Source organism: Mobula birostris, chromosome 4 (assembly GCF_030028105.1).
Source record: "Mobula birostris isolate sMobBir1 chromosome 4, sMobBir1.hap1, whole genome shotgun sequence".
NCBI classification, from domain to species: domain Eukaryota; kingdom Metazoa; phylum Chordata; class Chondrichthyes; order Myliobatiformes; family Myliobatidae; genus Mobula; species Mobula birostris.
In genome coordinates, this window is record NC_092373.1 from 43,654,808 (window position 1) to 43,680,412 (window position 25,605).

General features: G+C 40.8%; 1 protein-coding gene across 1 annotated transcript in view; it reads left to right on the plus strand.

The window, feature by feature from the left end:
- Positions 1–25,605, plus strand: part of LOC140197017 (intestinal-type alkaline phosphatase-like) — a 66,711-nt gene that overhangs the window by 13,042 nt on the left and 28,064 nt on the right. Inside the window, exons 4-6 of the mRNA XM_072256950.1 lie at positions 1,558–1,673; positions 6,415–6,589; positions 10,577–10,746. Coding sequence (XP_072113051.1) covers positions 1,558–1,673; positions 6,415–6,589; positions 10,577–10,746 — 461 coding nt within the window. The remainder of the gene's footprint in view (positions 1–1,557; positions 1,674–6,414; positions 6,590–10,576; positions 10,747–25,605) is intronic.

Below are 25,605 nucleotides of genomic sequence, written 5' to 3' on the forward strand. Positions count from 1 at the left end.
TCACAGTATGAGGGGGCTTCTGATCAATGCTGATAAAGTTAGGACGGATGAGCTGGAGGTCCCCACGCAAAACTGATCTTTATTTTGTTGTTTCTGTTTAAGAAGATTAAAGCTGAGTTGCAATAGCTTGCTGTGATTGTTAGTTTAACAAAGACACTTTGATAAGGCAAGTCTTGGTCAGGAATCAGTACTGGATACTGTTAAGAATACTTGTCAAAATACTTCCACCTGAAGTAGACAAAATTGAATTAAAATACAATTCTGGTATTAAATATGAATAACATCCACTGCAAACAATACACTGGAAACCATAGTTATGGAGAACTCCTAATGACGTAATTATGGTCTACAGTATATTGGTTACAGTCGATAAACAATCTTGCAAATTTGCATACCATCACTATGTTTTATTTAACTTCTGACCACCTTAAGTGGCAGTATTTTGAGAAGTCCAGCATTGGACTGCCTGTTTCTTGAAGTTCCCCAGCAACTGTGCTGCAGATTCAGTGATAACTTTCCTTCCAGCAGATAGGAATATCTGTGAGTGAGCAAGGTAAATTTCAGATAATTTACATTTTAGATTTAATTGTCTAAATTAATTATATTTAATTGCTTTGTTTAAATGGTTTACAATTGTTTTTAAATACTTTAATAGTGACAGATTAGGGTACACTGCGTATTTGGGTAGTTTTTGAACGAATGTGAATTATGAATGTTAGAGATATTCACAGATGTTCATTTTGATTATTGGTTAAGCTAGGTTATGCCCCATTTAGCTTTCAAGACACTTTGGTGAGGCAGGTCTTGGTCAGGAATCAGTACCGAATACTGTTTATTACAGTAGACTTTGTTCTATGCAGTATTTCATAGCCATTTTGGATCAAGCTTCCACTGAGGCATTGGAGACCTAACTGGTGGGAAATGGCGACAATGAAAATCTTACTGCTGCCAGGAAATTTCTCCTCATATTTTGTCCACTCTCCATTAATAGTACATACTAGATACACCTATGACTGCAAAAATATTTCAAAAAATTTGTTGCAACATTTCATTAATAGTTAGATAAACCAAATAATTTGATAAGGTTTGAAGCATTGTCTATCATGGAGGATTCTACATCACTACAACTCTGCAAAGCAGCAAATTTTATGACATGTCAGTGAGAGTAATTCTGATTCCAATTCTGATCTCCCTTTGTTATCCAAGAGAACTTGGGTTGCTTAGTTTTGTATACTTCTGGCAAAATCTGCATCGGTTACTATAAGGAAGTGGGTATTAATCATACTGATAGAAACATTTGGACTATAAACGATGAGGTCATGGAGGATAAGGGCAATTTCTTGTGGTTGAAGCACCTTTGCACTGTGGCTTGTGACTCACAATCTGATAAAACAAGATAGGAAATATAGTGACTGCTGTGCACTCATGTGTAATTGCCTTGGTCAAAAGTTCTTATAAACAGATAGATATACTTTATTAATCCCGGTGAGGTGGTGAGGTGCTACCATCAGCTTCTGTATGTTAACTAATTGACTCTTATTCTTTACTTTTCTTTAGGAATGGGAATACCCACAGTGACTGCTGCTCGAATACTCAAAGGTCAATTACTAGGAAAACCTGGGGAAGAGACAGTCTTAACAATGGAATCTTTCCCACATCTCGGTCTTTCCAAGGTTGACAATAAAATATATATTGTAGTATTAACGAAATGTTACCTTTTCTGCAATCTCATAGAGTCATAGAAAAGAACTCGGAAAGAGGCCCTTCGGCCTATCTAATCCATGCTGAACCATTTGAACTGCCTACTCCCCTTTTCCCGGACGGGGACCATAGCTCTCTTACCACTACCATCCATGTACCTGTCCAAACTTGTCTTAAATGTTGAAATCGAGCTTGCATGCACCAATTGATAAGCTTAGTAAGTAGTTATCTGTTTAAGATGGAGGTGAGGAGAAATGTTTTAGTTGTTCACTACCTCCAGAGATACGAGGAGGCTGAATCACTGAATACATTCAAGACTGAGAATAGTTATGTGTGGTTGTAGGTTGTGGCAAAGTGGGCAGGGAAATGGAGCTGGTGGGATCAGCCATGATCTTATGAAATGTTAGAGTGACCTCGTCTTGCTGTTATTTCTTAAAGGCAGTCAGAAACTGACTTTGAACAAGTAAATACCTGCATATAAACTTTCCATGGTTAGGTATTTGCATTGTACTTTCAAACTCTTATGCAGTGTCAGCAGGACCAAGGAGCTAATATTGACCTCAGGAGGAGGAAACTGGAGGTCCATGAGCCAGTTCTCATCAGAGGATCAGAGGTGGAAAGGGTCAGCAACTTAAAATTCCTTGGTGCTGTCATTTCAGATGATCTGCCTTGGGCCCAGCATGCGAGTGCCATTATGAAGCAAGCATGTTAGCAGCTTTACCTCCTTCAGAGTCTGAAGATTTGGCACAATATCCAAAACTGGCAAGCTTCTATAGACATGTGCTGGAGAGCATATTGACTGGTTGCCTCGTGGCCTGGTATGGAAACACTGATGCCCTTGAACAGAAAAGCCTGCAAAAAGTTGTGGATATGGCCCTGTCCATCACTGAGCACATCTACATGAAGCATTGTCGCATGAAGGCAGCATCCATTATCAAGAACCCCCACCACCCAGGTCGTGCTCTCTCCTCACTACTGCCATATGGCAGGATGTACAGGAGCCTCAGGACCTACACCACTAGGAACTGTTATTACCTCTCAACCATCAGGCTCTTGAACCAGAGGGGATAATTCCACTCAACCTCGCTCGCCGCATCACTTAACTGTTCCCACAACCTATGGGCACATCTTCAAATATTCTTCATCTCATATTCTTGATATTTATTTAATATTATTATTATATTTTTTTCTTCTTTGAGTATTTGCAGTTTGTTATCTTTTGCATATTGGTTATTTGTCCATCCTGTTCAATGTCGTTTTTCTTTGATTCTATTGTGTTTCTTGTATTTACTGTGAATCCCCACAAGAAAATGAACGTCAGTGATGAGCATGATGATATATATGTCTTTTGATAACAAATTTACTTTGAACATTGACCTTTTGAACTTTGACTATGTTTCCAAAGCTTGGTCCCAATAGGTTGGTAACAATTATCGATGCTTTTCGAAATATGACGTAAACAAGGAAGTGTGCATCTACTGTGTGTTTTGCCTCATAGCACATTGGTAATGAATGAGGTTTTAAGGGTCCATGCCCTATAGAAGTATAGAGAAACACACGTGGTTGATTTTATTATTGTCATTTCACAGTAGGTTGTATTTTTCCAGTTTTCAGTTGATGCTCTGTTTGACAAGAGCAACAGCTGTGAGGGAATGTTTTACCTCAATACTTTTACAAGGTAATCTGTCACTAATTGTGATGTGAAGAGTATTAGTTTTTATTGTATTGTATTTTGTTGTATTTAATTTTGTAATTGTCTTGCACAATTTGTGCAACTATACAAAAAATATGTCAAATGGGAGAAAGGGTTATTCATCCCCTCAAAGTTTCCTTTGGTATTCTCCTGTCCACTTCTCACTTCATTGTTTGAAACTTCCTTCAACTTTCTTTAATTGAAGTAAATGATTTCATTTACTGCTTACTAATGTAATTCGCTTTCTACAGTTCAAAGTTTAAAGTAAATTTATTATCGAAGTACATATATGTCACCATTTACAACCCTGAGATTCATTGCCTTGCAGGTATTCTCAATAAATCTATAATAGTATAATAACCATAATAGAATCAATGAAAGACCACACCTACTTGGACGTTCAACCAGTGCGTAAAAGACAACAAGCTGTGCAGATACAAAGATAACTAAATAAGCAATAAGTATTAAGAGCATGAGATGAAGAGTCTTTGTTAGCGAGTCCATCGGTTGTGCGAACATTTCAAAGATAGGGCAAGTGGAGTGAAGTTATCCCCTTTTGTTCAAGAGCCTGACAAATGAGGGGTAATAACTGTACCTGGTGGTGTGGCTCCTGATGCTCCTGTATCTTCTTCCTGATGGCTGCACTGAGAAGAGAGCATGAACTCAGTGGTTGTGGTTCTTGATGATGGATACTGCTTTCCTGCAATAACGTTTTGTGTAGATGTGCTCACTGGTGGGGAGGGCTTTACCACTGATGGACTGGGTCATAGCCGTTATTTTTTTGTAGGATTTTCCATTCAAGGGCTTCAGTGTTTCCATACCAAGCTGTGACGCAGCCTGTCAATGTATTCTCCACCATTGGAAAAGTTTGTCAAAGGATTTAGATGTCATGCTGAATCTTTGCAAACTCCTAAGGAAGTGGAGGTGCTGCCGTGCTTTCTTCATAATTACACTTGCACGCTGGGCCCAGTACAGGTCTTCCAAAATAATAACACTGAAGAATTTGAAATTGCTGACCCTCTCCTCCTCTGATCCTCTGATGAGGACTGGCTCATAGACCTCTGGTTTCCTCATCCTGGTCAATAATCATCTCCTTGGTCTTGTTGCCATTGAGTGCTAAGTTGTTGTTATGGTACCACTCAGCTGGATTTTCAATCTCCCTCCTATATGCTGATTCGTCACCACAGTTAAGTTATTCTTCTGACCCATAGCCTTATTCTTCTGACGTAAAAGTAATATTCTGGTTTAGTTTACACATTTAATTTCAGATCATCTTTTTTAAATGAGATCTGTTCCTCTTTTACTTATTTTTTAGGTCCTATAGCAGATCACAAACCTTTCCTCAATGTTTGCTCCCTTTGCATTTTGGACTTTGTGATTCTGTGTTTGAAATTCTACATTTGTTGATGATTCCACCCCAGTAATTTGAAACTATAGTGTTAGATCTGTGACATTTTTCATTGCAGATGTTGAGAGTGTCAAGAAATACTGGGATGAACAGTCTGAGAAAAATGTAGAACTGTGAAGAGAAGTTGTAACACTACCACCAACCCTGATGCCATTCCTGTTTCTGAACCTTTAGAAGATGGGTCATGGGGGAAAATTTATTAGACAGAATTCCACAAGGGAATATGAAAAAGTTTGATCTTAATAAACTTAGAACTTAGAATTTAGTTTCAACTTCAGAAATCTGGTACAGGATATTCAAATCATGTAGCTTGCTTATTGGAGCCAATTGAATCAAACTACAGTCACAAAGATGGAGATGTTGGCCTGGGAGAGAACACTGATTGTGCTTTGCATATCCTTCCAGTAACATTAGAGCACCTTGCAAGGCAGCCTTCCAAGTGTGTTCAATTACAGTATTTGAGATGCCTGCTTTAGATGGTGCAGCTTAACAAACATGTTTAGGAAGGTGAGGAGCACTGTACAACAGTGATGCTGTCCTCAGACTGAAATTCAAACCATCCAGTTCAGCCTTGATGCCACTCCTGGCCAACAAGAAGACAGAAAGGCCGTTTGTCAACTGAAAAACAGATAGTATTCCTGTTAAAGTTGTGAAATCAGGCAGGGAGTCAGCAATCCACAATGTCAGCTACAATATCTGAGTAATGGGGAAAATGCCACCTAACATTCAAGACACTATAATCATGACTATCATTGAGTCAGGAAACAAATATAATTATGATATCTGCAGCAGGGTCTTCCTGATGTCTGCTACGTGAAAAATCTTTGATTGGATGCTCCTTAACTCTACACCTCCCCATAACTGAGCTCTTCCTTGACTCTCGGAAAACTATATTTTGGAAATAACTAAAGATTAAATTGAAATCCTTTTGTTATGTTAAAATGGATTGTTAAAATGCAGTCATTTATCCAAAGCTGATTTGCTTTCAAGGCCAAGATCTCACCACAGCACCACTGAGTATTTTGTGTTGTGATTTGAACCGATTGTCCAATGTTTACAAGTTTAAGCTACATCTTTGGCCAGACACTATAGCTGATTGAGAACCACCTACAACAATACCTTTTGAACTTACATAGTATTAGCATGTTTGCATTGCCCAAAGTCAATATTAAGTTTAAATGTACCTGTAATTGTTAGTGGGTTAATCCTTTAATGCATTGGTTCATTGATAGGAATTATACATTCATTATCTTTGAGATTTGTCTAATTGTTCTGACTGACTATAGCATGAAAACAGATTCTTTGGCCCAATCCCCAATGACCAGTAATTGCCCAGCTACAGTGATACTACACAAATCCCATTTTTGTTTTCCTCCCATTTCCATTAGGTCCCACAGATTGCAGTGTGAGGAAGTGGTGTTTTCCCCACATCAGGATCAAATCTCTGACCAGAGTATCAATAGAGCACAGAATCAGTAATGTAAATTACTTCCAAGGTCCTGGTGTATTAACGCTTCTGGGTGCAAGCAGAAATCCACGGAAACTGTACTTAGATAATGTGTAACACTGAACTATCAATCTATCTTGCTCCAAATGGTTGTGTTTGTTTCAGACATACAACGTTGATCATCAAACCCCTGATAGTGCTGGTACAGGCACAGCTTATCTTTGTGGGGTGAAAACAAATTATGGAACCATTGGAATAAGTGCAGCTGCTAGACGAGGTGAATGCAACACCACACTCGGCAATGAAGTCAAGTCCGTACTTAAAAGGGCAAAAGAGGCAGGTATGTTGCACTTTATATTTACATGTTTTATTTATGTGATCACTTTGTTTCACACAAAACTAGAGGAAATTTATATGAAAACAGTTGAAACATAAAGATGATGATCAAGACATTTCAAACTGCTGTGGTTTCAGTTTTGGAGTATGCATTCTTGTAGTCAACAGAGAGCAAAGAAAAAACAATAATCCGAACACATCTTCCCTCAAAATATCCCCCAGTAATAGTCATAATAGCAGAACTCTGACTGAAGAGATAGTGTTTTCTAATACTTGCTGCATGTACAATGAATTTTATATTAGCATGTTTGGCATGACAGAACAACATGTGATGGGATTAATGGCCTTCCTCTGCATCACGACTATTCTGTAGTTCCTATAGTTCAATGAACATATGAGCTATTTTGGAGAATGAAAACATCTGAGAGCTTATGTTGATGAAAGAATGAATGCAGGCACTAAAACATGGTGCTCGTGGGATTTCCCTGTTCTGAATGCTCGATTTAGCATGTAATTTCGACCCTAGTTGTTGATTACCATATCCCCCTGCAGTTTCTCAGTGCCTCCGATGTTCAATAGGGTTCAAAGGTACATTTAATGTCAGAGAAGTGTATACAATATACATCCCAAAATTCTTCTTCTTCGCAAACATCCACAAAAACAGAGTGCCCCAAAGAATGAATGAAAGTTAAATGTTAGAACCCCAAAGCCCCCCCAGCTCCCCCTCCCACACACAATCAGCAGCAAAGCAATGGCCCTCCCCTCCCCACCAGCAAAAATGCATCAGCACCCCCCACCGAGCACTCAAGCGTGCAGCAAAGCATCAATAAAGACACAGACTTGCAGTACGCCAAAGACTACTGGTTCACCCGGTGATTCGACATACCACAGGTTCTCTCTCTCTCTCTAATAAGGGAAAAAGAGATGTCCCTGTTTCACAGCGAGAGGGGAGACATAACAAACAACTCACTGATTTATGATGTTGCGTCGCTTTTTCCAGGCTCTGTGCCCAGAGAGTCAGCCCCAGGAAGGCTTGGGTCTCTGGACATACAACCCCCGTCAGCTAACCCGCTGTTCCTGATGTTCCATGTTCTTCCGCAATGCCTCAGTCAGGGGCACCGACCTAGAATCAGCTCATCTCCAGAGCCACGAAAGTCTGGTACACCGAAAACGCTAGTCTTCCAGGCTACGTCCTTGGGATATCAAAAAGCAACCAGTCATGAGGCCTTGAGAGTGGGTCCCATTGCCGCAAAGAGAAGTCAGAGTGTAACTCCAGGCCAGGGTCTTCAAAAGAACCTTGAAAAGGGAAAAAAGAGATATCAAAGAGCTCTTTCCAAAGATGCAAGCAAAGGAGTTGCCATTTAGTGTCATCATAACTTTGCTCCACCCTCCGCAATCCAGAGGGATCTTGAGGTCCAAATCCATAGCTCACTGAAAGTGGCCTTGCCAGTAAGTGAGATAGTAAAGAAGGGATATGGTATCCTTATCTTCATTGGTTGGGGCAATAAATATCAGAGTTAGGAAGTCGTGTTGCAGCTCTGTAAAACTTTGGTTCAGTCATACTTGTAGTATTGAGTCTCTCCATTACAAGAAGGTTGAAGAGGCTTTGGAAAGCATGCAGAAAGGTTTCCCAGGGTGCTGTCTGGATTAGAGAGTAGGTTCTGTAAGGAGAGACTGGTACACTTTGGGTGGTAAACTTTGGAGCATTAAAAGCTGAGGGAAGACATGTTAGAAGTTTATAAAGTTGTGAGACATAGATAGGGTAGACAGTCAAAATCATTTTCCAAGGGTAGAACCACCAAGTACTAAAGCACATGCAATTAATATGAGAGGAGAAAAGTTTAAAGGAGATGTCTGGGGCAAGCTTTTGCCTCAGAGTGTAGTACGTCAAGCCTGGCTCATTGTCCAACACCAGGTCCAGTTCAGCCCCTCCTCTTGTTGAACTATCTACATACCGGTTTAAGAAACCTTGTTGGAAAACTGTTTCAGGTAGTGTCAGTGAAGTGCATCAGAATATCTCCTGCACTGTTTCAGGTTTTTAAAACCCACAACAAGTGAGTTGTAAGAGATGATTTCATTAGCTGGCATTCAAAATCCTTAAATACAAATTGTTTACTTCCAGTCATTGTTAGTGAGGGAGAAGTGAAATGCTGTGCAGCTCCCTGATAGAAGCTAATAGACAAGTTTTCAGCTGACTGTTCCCTGTCCAAAATTCAACTCTTTCACTACGAAGGTGGTGGTGGTGGTGGTGGGGGGGGTCATCTGAATAGTGTCTTAACAAATTCAGAGGGTCTTTGGCACCAGATGTGTCCAGGGATATTGACCACCAATGGGTTTTCCCTTCCATTTGGCATCATAACCAAAGCAGTGTTGGCCAGGTATGCAATGGATCACCTAACTTCCAAGATCAAATGTGGAAGCGTGAACAGATTTCAAGTTATGTATTTTTTCTCAATTACTTGTTAAAGTTAAACTTTATTTTATACTGGTAGTGGTTAGCATGCCACTATTACAGCTCAGTGGTCAGAGTTCAATTCCAGCACTGTCTGGAAGGAAGTTGTACATTCTCCCCGTGAACGCGTGAGTTTGCTCCGGATGCTCTGGTTTCCTCCCACAATGCAAAAATATACTGGTAATAGGTTAATTGGTCATCGTAAATCGTCCTGTGATTTGGCTAGCATTACATAGGGTAAGTTGCAGGGCAGTGTGGCTCATTGGATTGGTAGGTCCTGTTCTGCATGCTATCTCTAAATAAAACAAACAAATAAATAAAATTTACTATTCATTATGAGTTGTGTATATAGAGCATAAAAACTTTCAAAACATTGATGCTGCATTTTTTATGCTGAGCTTCATTTAAGTGGTGCTTTTCAGGCCATGGTTAGCTTTGGGTTAAAAAACACAGCAGCGGGATGTTAGGGAGTGCGAAAAGGGAAGGCGATCTGTTGGACAGAGTGTCAAGATTATGAGGGCAAGGGTTGGGTAAGTGTGTTGCAAGGATGTTGAAGCTTAAGCCAGGACTTCCTGTTGTAGTTGTGATGCAGATAATTAGCTTTGAGTGAGATTAATTAATATAATCTTTCAAAGGCAATTGTTAAATTAGTGGCCCAGACAAACAGGTGATAATCTTCGCCATGTCTCCCATGTGTAATAATAACTGCATTGCAAAAGTATTCAATTGCCCTTTAGTAGGTTATTCAGGATATGATGAAGACATGAAAGGTGCTTTATAACTAATTGTCTTGGCAGCAATTTCCAATCTAACCACTCTCTGAATTTGGAAATTGGACCAGATTTTCCTGGCTCTTATCAATGACTTTAATTGGAAATGCTAATGTTTGAAAATCAGAACTACAGCAACGTGCCATTGAATGCAGTAGTTTCAATCTTACAGACATCTTTTCTCTCCAGAGCCCAGCCTTACTGAGACTCCATTGCATTTACACTGGCAGTCAAAATAAAGAAAATTGCTTCTCTTACCCAGTACCATTATCTGCGATTCCATTGATTTCAGATTAGGAGGCAAAAAGGGCCTGTGAAGGATTAATTTCAATTACTTTAAATTTCGATTTCAATTGTTAATAATTTTAAAATTATTGTCTTCAATTTACTAGCTTTAAAATATGCGTAAACGTAATTAAAACAGTATGAGTTTTACAGTGGAAGAACCTGTCTAGCCCCCATCCCACCTCTCACCAGTTCAGTTGCTGCTCTGGACCAGCAGCAGGGCAATGATCCAGCAGGAATGAATTTCCACCTCTGGGCCAGCGATGTGTGGGTGCAAGATAGGGCCGATGGGGTAGAGTGATTATTACTGGACAATAAGTTGGGAATCTGGCCCATTTCTTCTTATTTCCCAGTTGAATTTATCGGTGACCATCTTGAACTTATGGTCCCTAGATCTGATTTATGGAAAGAACCATTTTCATGTTGTTTTCTCTACACTGCTTTTTATTCATGATGGCTAATGGTTAAATGTTCGCTTGCTCAGGAAAGTCAGTTGGCATTGTGACGACCACTCGAGTTCAACATGCTTCTCCAGCTGCTACCTATGCTCATGTTGCCGAAAGAAACTGGTATAGTGACGCTGCTTTGCCAACTAATGCAGTTGGTGTCTGCAAGGATATTGCTTTACAGCTGATATCTAACACAGAAATTGATGTAAGTTTTATTTCTTCGTGTTTCTTTGCTTTTTCATAATTGAATTGAATTGACTTTATTTCTTACATCCTTCACATACATGAGTAAAAATCTTTACGTTATGTCTCCATCTAAATGTGCAATGTGCAATCATAGTAATTTATAATCATTTTAATAAATAGAACAGTCAATGTAATATCGAGTACACTCAAATCAGCGTGAGTTCATCAGTCTGATGGCTTGGTGGAAGAAGCTGTCCCGGAGCCTGTTGGTCCTGGCTTTTATGCTGCGGTACCACTTCCCAGAGGGTAGTAGCTGGAATAGATTGTGGTTGGGATGGTTTGGGTCTCCAGTGATTCTACAGGCCCTTTTTACACACCTGTCCTTGTAAATGTCCTGAATCATGTGAAGTTCACAACTGCAGATGCACTGGGCTGTCCGCACCACTCTCTGCGGAGTCCTGCGATTAAGTGAGGTACAGTTCCCATATCAGGCAGTGATGCAGTCAGTCAGGATGCTCTCAATCGTGCCCCTGTAGAAAGGTCTTAGGATTTGGGGCCCCATATCAAACTTCCTCAACTGTCTGAGGTGAAAGAGGCACTGTTGTGCCTTTTTCACTACACAGCTGGTGTGTACAGACCACGTGAGGTCCTCGGTGATGTGGATGCCAAGGAACTTTGAGCTGTTCACCCTCTCAGCCCCAGATCCATTGATGTCAATAGGGGTTAGCCTGTCTCCATTCCTCCTGTAATCCACAACCAGCTTTGTTTTTGCGACATTGGGGGGGAGGTTGTTTTCTTGACATCACTGTGTCAGAGAGAAGACTTCTTCCCTGTAGGCCACCTCGTTATTGTTTAACATAAGGCCAATCAATGTAGTGTGATCAGCAAATGTAATTAGCAGATTGGAGCTGTGACTGGCAATACAGTCACAGGTGTACTGGGAGTAAAGGAGGGGACTCAGTACACAGCCCTGAGGGGCTCCTGTGTTGAGAGTCTGAGGGGTGGAGTTGAGGGAGCCCACTTTTACAACCTGCTGGCAATCTGACAGGAAGTCCAGAATTCAGCTGCACAAGGCAGGGTGAAGGCCAAGGTCTCCGAGCTTCTTATCAAGTCTGGATGGAACTATGGTGTTGAATGCTGAACTGTAGTCCAAGAACAGCATTCTCACATAAGCATCTTTCTTATCCAGATGTGTAAGAACAGTATGTAGAGCAGGGCCTATTGCGTCATCTATTGATCAGTTGTGTTGGTAGGTGAATTGTAGGGGGTCCAGTGTGGGTGGTAGTAAGCTGCAGATGTAGTCCTTCAACAGCCTCTCAAAGCATTTGCTTATTATTGAGGTGAGTGCGACAGGATGCCAGTTGTCCAGGCATGTTACATTGGTCTTTTTTGGTACAGGGACACTGGTGGATAATTTGAAGCAGGAGGGCACTCTACACTGGGAGCGGGAGAGATTAAAAATATCAGTAAACACGCCTGCTAGTTGTGTGCGCACATCCCGAGTACTCGCTCTAGGCTGCCGTCTGGTGCCGTGGCCTTGCAACTGTCCACACATCGGAAACATCTGCATACCTCAGCCTCAGAGATGACCAGGTTGCAGGTTGTAGCGGTGTTTTTCCTCAGAGGCTCAGAGTTAGAGACATCAAACCAAGCATAAAGGCGACTGAGCTCATCTGGGAGAGCAGCCGTGATGTTGGCGGCACCACAACGTTTGGTTTTGAAGTCTGCGATGGTATGCAGCCCTTGCCACAAGTCATGTGTGCTATTCATTGTGAATCTTGACTCAATCTTCTCCCTACATGGTTGTTTCACAGCCTTGATAGCCTTGCACAGATCATAGCTGTCTTTTTTGAGCTCGAGTTGATCTCCAGCAATGTAAGCTCGATGTCGCGCTGTAGGTGCTGCTCGCACGGAACTATTGATCCAGGGTTTCTGGTACGGGAAGACCCTGACCGACTTCTGGGGGGCAACGTCGTTGATGCAATTCCGGATGAAGCACGAGGCTCCATCCGTGAACTCGGGGACATCCTCGTCATGGAAGACATTCCAGTTGATGTCATCGAAGCAGTCCTGCAGCATGGAAGCCAATTGGTTACTCCTGAGTTGGCACCATAATGTGGTAGTTAGCGCAATTTCTTTACAGCTCCTGCAATCACTAGTTTGGGTGCTGCCCGGAAGGAGTTTGTATGTTCCCCAGTGACTGTGTGGCTTTCCACCAGGTGCTCTGGTTTCCTCCTACATTCCAAAGACATGTGGATTAGGGTTAGTAAGTTGTGGGCTTGCTACGTTGGTGCCAGACACATGCTGACACTTGTGGGCTGCCCCCAGCATATTCCTCGGACTGTGTTGATCATTGACACAAAATTGGGAATTCTGCAGTCTATTTCAATGTTTCAATGTACATGTGACAAATAAAGCTTAACTTATCTTATGGTCTTAAGAAGCCATAATCTCATGCTTGGAACAGTACATTAGCAAGTGTATTAATTACTGGAATGTGCGTTGTAGAGATATTGTAATGGTGTATTTGTCATATGGTCCTAAACAGTCAAATTCTGAAAGATATTAGGGAACCAGGTGGGGTTCAGAATAACCCAGTGGATTCATGGTGACCCTTACTGAAACTAGCTTTTGAAAGATCCTAGGTGATTATCTAGTTACTTTCATTTAAGTTCAACCAGCTGCCATGGCAAGGTTCAAATTGATGCCCCTGGTCCAGAGGTTGGGCAGCCAGTACAGTAACATAACCATTAAGCTACTCCCTGTAGCTTAATACAGATAACAAACAGTAAAATTTAATAACTTGAATCAATCATCGTTCAACTCAACCTATCTATAAAAGTGCAATTTAAATAGGGATAGATAAGAAAGAAGCAGATTAACTTGTGAAAATATGAAATTGCTTATTCTTCGACAGAATTATTTATTCTTACGTAATCTGAGAAAAGGCTTGTGCAGCCAGATCTCAAGCAATTTCTTTTTAATGAAATTTGTTTCTATTTCCTTTTTTTCGTAATTTATTTTTAATTGAATTTCATCATCAAACAAACATTTCCATAAGATGTATTTCAGATACTGTACATAATATCATATAGTCATATTTGTCACAAATCTCCACTTAATAATTATCTGAGGTATACACTTACAGAAAGGAGAGGAAAGGAAGAACAATCAAAAGAAGAAAACTATGTACAGAGTAGGGAGTGATCTTTTTTTTACAACATATTCATTGACTTCTGACAATAAAATCAGGCCTATGAGGTGTTATGCAGTTAAACCATTTTTTCCAGGATGAATAAAATTGTTCCAACTTATGATTAACAGATGCTGTTATCTTCTCCATTTTGTAAATGTCCATTGTAATTTCCATCCATACATTTAGAGTTGAGCTCTCCTGTGATAACCATTTCCTGGTAAGAGTCTTTTTACCAGCCACCAGCAGTACATTCATTAAATATTTATCTCTTTTCAACCATTCTTGAGGTATATACCCGAAGTATATGGTCTTACTCTCTAAGGGTATTTCACATTTAAAGATGTCTTATAGGGCATTATGTATCCCACTCCAATGGTCTTTGATAACGGGGAATTCCCAGAAAATTTGATAATGGTTTGCATTTTGATTTCCACAATTTCTCCAGCAAACAGGGGGGTTGTTATCATAATGGGATTTCTGAGAGGGTGTTATAAAATATCTTGTCAAGTTTTTCCACCCAAGCTCCCTCCATTTCTGTGAACTGGTATATTTCCATTGATACCTTCATATTATTGTCCAGTCTTCCTCATATTATTATCCCTCCTTCCTTCTTCCATTTTGTTTTAATGTATAAAGTTGAATGTGTTTTAAGATTTAACAAACCTTTATACACACTTGATCTTACTACCGTTGTCTGAATTATATGCTTTTCTAAACAGCTCTATCAGACATGCACTTACCTTGGTTACATTTTTCACTGTCTTATTAACATGCTGTCGCATCTGTAAATACCGGTAAAATTCTTGTTTTTCTAATGTGTTTCTCTTTGAGCATTTCAAAACTGAACAGTGTTCCTTCTTTCATTATATTGCAAATAGCTGTTATTCCTTTAGCTGTCCAGTCCTTAAATATAGCATCCAGTTTATTCAGCGTAAAATCCGAGTCATATACACACCATTTAAGAATTGCAATGTCTCTCTCCAGTTTATATTCTTCTATAATAGTTTTCCATACTTTGAGAGTCCATTTCACCCACTGGTTGTCAATATTATTTATGTAACTTTGTGGGTTGTTAACAGCCAAAATTGCCTGTATGGGGATGGAAAGTATCCTCTCCTCAATGTTTTTCCAAAGAGCATCATATGATGGGTTGCACCAGCATATCACGGCTCTCAACTGTACTGCAAAATAATAATCTCTAAGAGAAGGTAAGCCCCATCCCCCATTTTCCTTGGCTAATTGCAAAGTTTTGAGATGAACCCTAAGGCCTTTTACCTTGCCATATATATCTTGATAGCATCTTGTTCCATTCATTGAATTGATTTTTGTTAATCTCTATTGGCAGGGTCTGAAAGAGATATAGTAGTCTGGGCAGTGTATTCATTTTAACAGATTCAATCCTTGAACTGAGACCAAGAAAAGGAATTAGGTTCCATCTTGTTATATCTTCCTTAATTTTTTTTTATATATAGACTGATAATTGCATTCTGATAATTTTGCCAAATCTTTTGGCATAATGATGCCCAAATATTTGATGGACTCTGTTTGCCATGCACAAGGATATCTACTTTCAATTTCTCTTGGTGGACTATAGTTATATGAAAGTAGTTGGGTTTTATCTATATTGATCTTGTATCCTGATAATTGGCCATATTGTTCAAAGGATTGCATCAATTTAGGTAAAGAGTCTGTTGGTTGCCCTAGATAGATCAAAATGTCATCTGCAGAACAGGCCAATTTATGCTCTGTCCCTTTAATAGTAATTCCCCTGATATCTTCATCTTGTCTGATGTATTGAGCTAATGGTTCCAGATATAATGCGAAGAGTAGCGGTGACCATGCACAACCCTGCCTCATGCCCCTTTCTAGGGTAAAACTATTAGATAAATATTCATTGATTTTAATCCTGGTAGTAGGATTGTTGTATAGTGCCTGTATAGTTTTAATAATTATGTCATGTAGACCAAATCTATGTAAAACTCTATAGAGAAAATTCCAATTAACTGAATCAAATGCCTTTTCAGTATCCACGCTTATCACCATTGCTTCAATTTCATTTTTTTTATATGATCCATAATGTGAAGTGTCCTTCGTATATTGTCTTGCGTTTGGCGTTATTGTATAAAACCTGGCTGATCATTATGTATCAGTGTGGGTAGAAACTCTTCTAATCGTTTGGCCATGATGGAGGTAAATATTCTGTAATCCACATTAAGAACAGATATTGGTCTAAATGACCCACATTCCATTTTATCCTTGCCTTCTTTCGGTATAGCTGAGATTATCGCCTCCTTCCAGCTGGGTGGCATTTGCACCTTTCTTAGGGCCCAGTTCAGTGTGAGGAGTAAAACAGGAATTAACTCACTTCTAAACTCCTTATACCACTCTGCCGTATATCCATCTGATCCTGGTGACTTGCTTAATTTAAGCCTACTAATTGTAGTTTTTAGTTCAGCTTCAGTTATGTCAGCAATCATCTTCTATTTTGTTCTTTGCTTAAAGTGGGTAACTCTAAAAAATTCAGGAAGGTGTCAATTTGAGTTAAGTTTCCCCCTGTAACTTTGGAATATAGACTTTTGTAAAACATTTCAAAAGCTTCATGAATTTCACTTAGCTTATTTTTTATCACTTTTGTTCTTGGATCCCTAATTCTATGAATTGTATTTTCTGCTATTTTTTTTCAGTTTCCACACCAGTATTTTCATAGATTTAGATCCACTTTCATAGCAACACACATCAAAGTTGCTGGTGAATGCAGCAGGCCAGGCAGCATCTCTAGGAAGAGGTACAGTCGACGTTTCAGGCCGAGACCCTTCGTCAGGACTAACTGAAGGAAGAGCTAGTAAGAGATTTGAAAGTGGGAGGGGGAGGGGGAGATCCAAAATGATAGAAGAAGACAGGAGGGGGAGGGATGGAGCCAAGAGCTGGACAGGTGATTGGCAAAGGGGATATGAGAGGATCATGGGACAGGAGGTCCAGGAAGAAAGACAAGGGGGGGGGACCCAGAGGATGGGCAAGGGGTATATTCAGAAGGACAGAGGGAGAAAAAGGAGAGTGAGAGAAAGAATGTGTGTATATAAATAAATAACGGATGGGGTACGAGGGGGAGGTGGGGCATTAGCGGAAGTTAGAGAAGTCGATGTTAATGCCATCAAGTTGGAGGCTACCCAGATGGAATATAAGGTGTTGTTCCTCCAACCTGAGTGTGGCTTCATCTTTACAGTAGAGGAGGCCATGGATAGACATATCAGAATGGGAATGGGATGTGGAATTAAAACGTGTGGCCACTGGGAGATCCTGCTTTCTCTGGCGGACAGAGTGTAGGTGTTCAGCAAAACAATCTCCCAGTCTGTGTCAGGTCTCACCAATATATAAAAGGCCACATCGGGATCACCGGACGCAGTATATCACCCCAGCCGACTCACAGGTGAAGTGTCGCCTCACCTGGAAGGACTGTCTGGGATCCTGAATAGTGGTAAGGGAGGAAGTGTAAGGGCATGTGTAGCAATTGTTCCGCTTACAAGGATAAGAGGCAGGAGGGAGATCAGTGGGGAGGGATGCGGGGGACGAATGGACAAGGAACTTGCATAGGGAGCAATCCCTGTGGAAAGCAGAGGGGCGGGATGGAAAGATGTGCTTAGTGGTGGGATCCCATTGGAGGTGGCGGAAGTTACGGAGAATAATATGTTGGACCCGGAGGCTGGTGGGGTGGTAGGTGAGGACCAGGGGAACCCTATTCCTAGTGGGGTGGCGGGAGGATGGAGTGAGAGCAGATGTGCGTGAAATGGGGGAGATGTGTTTGAGAGCAGAGTTGATAGTGGAGGAAGGGAAGCCCCTTTCTTGAAAAAAGGAGGACATCTCCCTCATCCTGGAATGAAAAGTCTCATCCTGAGAGCAGATGCGGCGGAGACGGAGGAATTACGAGAAGGGGATGGCATTTTTGCAAGAGACAGGGTGAGAAGAGGAATAGTCCAGATAGCTGTGAGAGTCAGTAGGCTTATAGTAGACATCAGTGGATAAGCTGTCTCCAGAGACAGAGACAGAAAGATCTAGAAAGGGGAGGGAGATTTCAGAAATGGACTAGGTAAACTTGAGGACAGGGTGAAAGTTGGAGGCAAAGTTAATAAAGTCAACGAGCTCAGCATGCGTGCAGGAAGCAGCGCCAATGCAGTCGTCGATGTAGCGAAGGAAAACTGGGGGACAGATACCAGAACAGGCACGGAGCATAGATTGTTCCACAAAGCCAACAAAAAGACAGGCATAGCTAGGACCCATACGGGTGCCCATAGCTACACCTTTAGTTTGGAGGAAGTGGGAGGAACCAAAGGAGAAATTATTAAGAGTAAGGACTAATTCCGCTAGACGGAGCAGAGTGGTGGTAGAGGGGAACTGATTGGGTCTGGAATCCAAAAAGAAGCAGAGAGCTTTGAGACCATCCTGATGGGGGATGGAAGTATATAAGGACTGGACATCCATGGTGAAAATAAAGCAGTGGGGGCCAGAGAACTTAAAATCATCGAAAAGTTTAAGAGCGTGAGAAGTGTCACGAACATAGGTAGGAAGGGATTGAACAAGGGGGGGATAAAACCGTGTCGAGGTATGCAGAAACGAGTTCAGTGGGGCAGGAGCAAGCTGAGACAATAGGGCTGCCAGGACAGGCCAGTTTGTGGATCTTGGGTAGGAGGTAGAAACGGGAAGTGCGGGGTGTGGGAACTATAAGGTTGGTTGCAGTGAATGGGTCCAACGTATTATTCTCCGTAACTTCCGCCACCTCCAATGGGATCCCACCACTAAGCACATCTTTCCCTCCCCCGCCCCCGCTTTCCACAGGGATCGCTCCCTACGTGACTCCCTTGTCCATTCGTTCCCCCCCCATCCCTCCCCACTGATCTCCCTCCTGGCACTTATCCTTGTAAGTGGAACAAGTGCTACACATGCCCTTACACTTCCTCCCTTACCACCATTCAGGGCCCCAGACAGTCCTTCCAGGTGAGGCGACACTTCACCTGTGAGTCGGCTGAGGTGATATACTGCGTCCGGTGCTCCCAATGTGGCCTTTTATATATTGGCGAGACCCGACGCAGACTGGGAGACCGCTTTGCTGAACAGCTACGCTCTGTCCGCCAGAGAAAGCAGGATCTCCCAGTGGCTACACATTTTAATTCCATATCCCATTCCCATTCTGATATGTCTATCCACGGCCTCCTCTACTGTAAAGATGAAGCCACACTCAGGTTGGAGGAACAACACCTTATATTCTGTCTGGGTAGCCTCCAACCTGATGGCATGAACATTGACTTCTCTAACTTCCGCTAATGCCCCACCTCCCCCTCGTAACCCATCCATTATTTATTTATATACACACATTCTTTCTCTCACTCTCCTTTTTCTCCCTCTGTCCTTCTGAATATACCCCTTGCCCATCCTCTGGGTTCCCCCCCCCCTTTGTCTTTCTCCCCGGACCTCCTTTCCCATGATCCTCTCATATCCCCTTTGCCAATCACCTGTCCAGCTCTTGGCTCCATCCCTCCCCCTCCTGTCTTCTCCTATCATTTTGGATCTCCCCCTCCCCCTCCCACTTTCAAATCTCTTACTAACTCTTCCTTCAGTTAGTCCTGACGCAGGGTCTTGGCCTGAAATGTCGACTGTACCTCTTCCTAGAGATGCTGCCTGGCCTGCTGCGCTCACCAGCAACTTTGATGTGTGTTGCTTGAATTTCCAGCATCTGCAGAATTCCTGTTGTTTCCATTTTCGTAGTCTCTGTTCCAGAAACATAAAATTTTTTCAAATTTCTTGTGTAGCCAAACTATTGATTTCATTCCTAATTTTTTTAATTTCCTCTAGTATACTGTATCCTTTGCCAAACTCAATTTGTGTTTTTTTTCTAGTTCCTTCAGCTTAATTTGTAATTCCTCTAATGTTCTATTCCTTATTTTTTTCTTATATGAAGATATCCCTCTTAAGACAGCCTTCAGAGTATCCCATAGAATGGGAAATGAAACCTCTCCATTATCATTGAATTCTATGTTAAGACCAATTCCTTTTTTAATTTGTTCCTTAAAATAGGGATCATTGAGTAGACTTGAATTTAGTTTCCAAATAGTAGTCTTTGGTTGTAGGTCAAAATCAACAGGTAAATATATAGGTGCATGGTCACTTACATCTATTGTCCCAATTCCACAGGTGATTATTTTGTCTCTATCTTTTCCAAATGTTATGAAATAGTCTATTCTTGTATATACGGAATGGGGGGCAGAATAATGAGTGTAATCCCTTCTTCCGGGGAAAAGGTCCCTCCATATATCAATTAGTCCAACATCCTCAAAAGGAGTGTTAACTTTCTTATGTAAGGACTTTATTTCATAAGTTTTCCTATTGGAAGAGTTATAATTGTAAATTTAAGTCTCCCCCACATAACAAGAGACTTTTTGTTTCCGTTACCAAAATATTAGTAATTTTCTATAAGAAACTGATATCACTCCTGGGTTGCGTATATATTCAATAAAGTAACTGGATTTCCATCTATATTCCCCCTTACCAGAATATATCTGCCCTCCTTAGCTCCCATTTCGAATACTTTTTCAAAGTTTATCTTGCTTGAGATGAGAATAGCAACTCCTCTTCTATGTCCTGATTTATATGAGGAGAAAAACAAATTAGTGAAGCCCATTCTCTTTAATTTTCCATGCTCATTATCACTTAAGTGGGTTTCCTGTAAATATACTACATGGGCTTGTTCTTTTTTCATTTTTGATAGAATTTTACTGCGCTTGACTGGATTCAGCAGCCCCCTGACATTAAAAGAAATGAATTTTACTTTGTCCTAAGCCATGTGTATTTATCTGTTGGTATATTATTGGAATTTGCAGAATATAACTTTATCGATCTACTCCCTAAACAAATAAGAGCCAAGAAACGCGAATAATAATAAAAAAGGTAACAAAGATGTGATTCCAAGGCTGGGGTTTCTAGATGACCCTGGGTTGGGCTAGAAGAAAAGTCTAGCCGTGGGGGATAGTCCCTCCTACCTGTGGGTTGAGGGCCCCTGTTGCTGTACCTATAAAAGTAAGTAAAAAAAACTACGTCCTTTACACAGAAATGATTTCCCTGTGTATTCCTCCCATGTATATATTCTCATTTAGGTGGGGAAAAAGGAATGAATAAATGATTTTTTAAAAAAATTGAGTAATATAAAAACCACATTATAACACGTATTTCTCAAGATAAGTTTATCACCGTCTATTTTGGCTTCCGTTTAGTTTATCAGTACTTTTAAAGTTAGCCAAACCTTATGGCTCTTCTGGAGGAGGTGAGGGGTGTCTTCGAAGAACTCACAGTCTCTTCCTAGTATCCTTCTCTCGTCCTGTTCCCGTCCCCTGCTTTCTCGGTTCTCTTACTATTTCCCAAGCAGTTCGGGACAACTGCTCAGCCAGACTTTCCCTTGGTTTGACCACACTAATGGACAGTCCTCGGTTGTTCATCTCTGTAGTCGCCTCTTCCACCGTCTGGTACAGTCGTATCCCTTCTTGGTAAAATACCCTCAGTTTAGCAGGGTACGAGGTTTGAAATTTAATCTTTTCTTCCTTCAATATTCGTTTTGCTTCAGAATACTCCTTCGGTTTCTGTAGGACCGCTGGGGGGTAATCATGATCGAAGTATATTAACTTCCCGTTCCAAGAAACCCTCCTCTTACCCCAGGCCCTTTGTAGAATCTCCGCCTTGCTCTTGAATCGGAGAAATTTAAGTACAATGGATCGCGGTTTACTTTGTCCGTCTCTGGCATGCCACTGGGCGAGAGAACGGTGTGCCCTTTCTACTTCCATCTCTATATTCGGGGGAACCTCCAGCGCTTCCCGCAGAAGCTTGTCTACAAAGTCCATCATCGACACTCCCTCTGCTCCTTCAGGAACATTATAAATCCTGACATTTTTCTGTCGCGATCTTCCCTCCTGGTCAAGCAATTTACTTTCCTGTTGATTTAATATTTTTATTGTCTTACTTAGTATCTGTTCCATGTTTTGCACGCGATCTTCCATCTTCTCAATTCGTGTCTCTGCCACCGCTATTTTCTGATTGACGTTGGCGAGCTCTGACTTTATATCATTGAGTTGCTGCTTTATATCTTTTTGGACTTCCCTTATCTCTTCCAGAATCTTCATCATATTTGCCGCTTCACCTGAACGAGGCCCAGCGTCAGCCTCGCCGCCACATGCACATGTGCAGGAGAGTAGCGCGCTGCACCTCTCTCTTCCATGGGCTCCGCAGTGGTGCTTTTTTTATCTCCATTCTTCCTCCCCACTCTTGCCCCCCTTATCAATTCAGATATGTTCGAAAGATCTTAGATTTGATGCACTAACGGGGCAAAATATCCGTTTTTCCGGAGGAGCTGTTGATTTAACCTGCCATTCTGAACGATGACATCACCTGAACTGAAATTTGTTTCCATTTCAATAAATAAAACCATTCTCTCTTTGGATTTGTCATGAGAATAACTGTGGAAAATTTCCTTACTAAATATGGGATATACACTATCAGTACCTAATCTACCACAGTTGAAAAGTTCATTGCAACTTGCTCCTTTTTATAAATCATTTCTCAAATAGCCTGTTCCCGTTTATGACTTGCTCCTCTCAGTCAATGTACCAATTCCAACATGATGATTTAATGAGGAGAGTTGACGCTGAGGGCATTGCTAATATTGGCACTCTCCTACTGAAAGTGGATGGTTTAGTGGTACAACTAGCGGAGCTGCAGCCTGACAGTGAAACCAATCTGGAGTCAATCCTGACTGCTGATGGCTTGCATCTTCTCCTTGTGTCTGCATGGGTTTCTATTTCCCCATACATCCCAAAAACATGCTGTTTAGTAGGTTAATTCACCACTGTAAATTGCCCCTAGTGTGTAGATAGATGGCATAATCTGCAGAAAGTTTATGCCAGTGTAAGAGGGCTCGATTGTGGAGAAAATTAGAGGCAATAGGAGCTCTGAGTGGCCATGAGCTTGATGAGCTGAATGGCTTGCTGTGTCATAAAATATATGGGAAAATGGAAAGCAATGACAGTACAAAGAAGCCCTCTTAAGAGTCTCTTTTCTTGGCTAATTGAATTTGATGCAATTTTTGCATGTTTCTTCATAGGGGCAGACTTTCATCTTGGTGCCTTGGATGTAATAGAACTGGTTAGGACCTGGTCTTTTCAAAAAAACAATTTTTTCATGTAGATACTAAATTTCTTTGAAGTAAAAGAATTATGAGAGGAGTTGAGCTTCTGTTAAATATTGGAATGAATACTACCATTTTGAAAATCTGAGCTAAAATGTATTAGGTGAATTTTCTCCCACAAATATTAAAAAGGCAAATAATAAAGGAAGGGCTTCACCATCCATGTCTGGAATTTTTGTGGGGAATTCTATTATGGTTTATTTTAGAATCAAGTCCAAATGAGATTTAATTACTCAACCAGATCAATTGTACAGGTCTACAAAACAACACGTAATTTAGTTCCCTTTTGCAGAGCTATTGACCAAGCAATACAATACTTACACCGCTTTATCTAATACTGTAGGTATAATGGCACAACTGGTGTAATCTCAAATTGTGATAATTAAGTGATTTTCCTCATAACAAAATTTCTTTATTGTCCAAAGTTACAACATAAATCTAGCAAGGCTGAGTTTACAATTTGCCAAGTACGACAGTTTGAACTATCATCTGTGAAATAAACACAAGATCAATAAAATCATAAATATATAGTCTTAACATTGGTTGGTTCTGTTATCCAATAGGAGCACACAATATTATGTTACAAACTTTTTCTTTTTCATTGCTCAGACAATAAGATATAGCTGTGCTAAACTTTGTGAATTTATTTAGATTTAGTTTCTACCCAATTAACTATATCTAATATTGAGAACTAATGTTTTGACTATGTAATTAAAAAGGTTCTCACTCAATCAATTCCCAATTTTTTTCTTCAGGAAATATAATTTTGGTGCTATAATGTGAGGCATATAATTTTGATATCTGTGTCTTTTATTCTTCTGGACCCATTTCCTGATCCTTCAATGCATTTCCATGAAACAGAGATTCTTCAAATTTCTCCAGATTCAACGTTTACAAAAGACTACAACCAACTTATCTCTCAGTCTCCAACACTCAGAAATGCTTTTGCAGATTTTGTGCCTTTCACTTCTAATCTATGTTGCCCTCAGTTCCACTCAGGAAGCAAAAAAATGTACCATTACATTGGAAGATTGCATCTGTACTCTCAGAAATTGTTAAATATAATTTTTATTGTGCTGTAAACATTTAGACAAATATGAACAAAATGACTGACAGAGAAAATAAGAAAAAAAAACTTGACCATTTCACTTGCAATTAACAGTAAGTACACTTTTATTCTGGTTCCTTGAGACCACATTAAAAAAAAACTAATGTGTTTGTTGGACTCTTAACCACAAGAAAGAGTTCAATTTTCAGTCCCTGCAGAAATTCACACACAATCCTTTGACTCTTGCAAGTTCTGTAATCTGGATTTGATCAGCTAGTATTACTTGGAACTAAATCATTTGGCCCAGCAAGTGTTGAGGATATATGTTTGTCCTCTACTCAAGTAAAAGACGTAATCACAGCCACCTGCTATGTACAAAAGACCCTAGAATTTCAACTTTCTAACTGAACCATGACTGTAAGGAGGCAAGCAATGGCATCATGCTTTAGGGTGGAGTTCAAACTGGTTGGAGAACTCAGTTAAATATTCCCACTCCATCTGATTTCATGGGGATGTAATAAAACTATTTTAAAGAAATGTGAGCTTCACTGATATCCGCACTTCAATCCACAGCAGTTATCGGTGAATCCAAATGGAGCAGAAACACTGGAACCCTGTCACCATGGATACCCCCACCCCACATTTCAGCAGCCCTGAAATCACGTCCAGTCTCGACTGTACAATTCCTATCCAGGCAAGCTGCCTTCAGGGCCATGACTGATACACAACACAACACCGTAGGATATAGGAGCAGAATTAGGCCATTTGGCCCATCGGGTCTGCTCAAACATTTCATCATGCTGATCCATTTTTCCTCCCAGCCTCAATCTCCTGTCTTTGCCCCATATCCCTTCATGCCCTGACCAATCAAGAATACATCAACTTCTGCCTTAAATATCCGCACATACATTCTGGAATGAAAAGCCCCAGCCTGATCTGGAGTGAAAAGTCTCATATAGCCTGTGGGCCCCAGTTATGCCTGGCAGTTTGTTTGTTATGTGGAACAGAATATTCCAAGCCTACACTGGTATCACTACTCAACTGTTCCTACACTACATTGACAACTGCATTGGTGCTGCTTCCTACACCCATGCAGAGCTTATCGACTTCATTAACTTTGCCTCCAACTTCCACCTTGCCCTCAAATTTACCTGATCCATTTCCAACACCTCCCTCCCCTTTCTCGATCTCCCTGTCTCCATCTCTGGAGACAGCTTATCTACTGATGTATTTTATAAACCCACAGACTCTCACAGCTACCTGGACTCTCCCACAATGTTATTTGTAAAAATGCCGTCCCCTTCTCTCAATTCCTGAATCTCTGCCGCACCTGCTCTCAGCATGAGGCTTTTCTTTCCAGAACTAAAGAGATGTCCTCCTCCTTCAAAGAAAGTGGCTTCCCTTCCTCCACCAT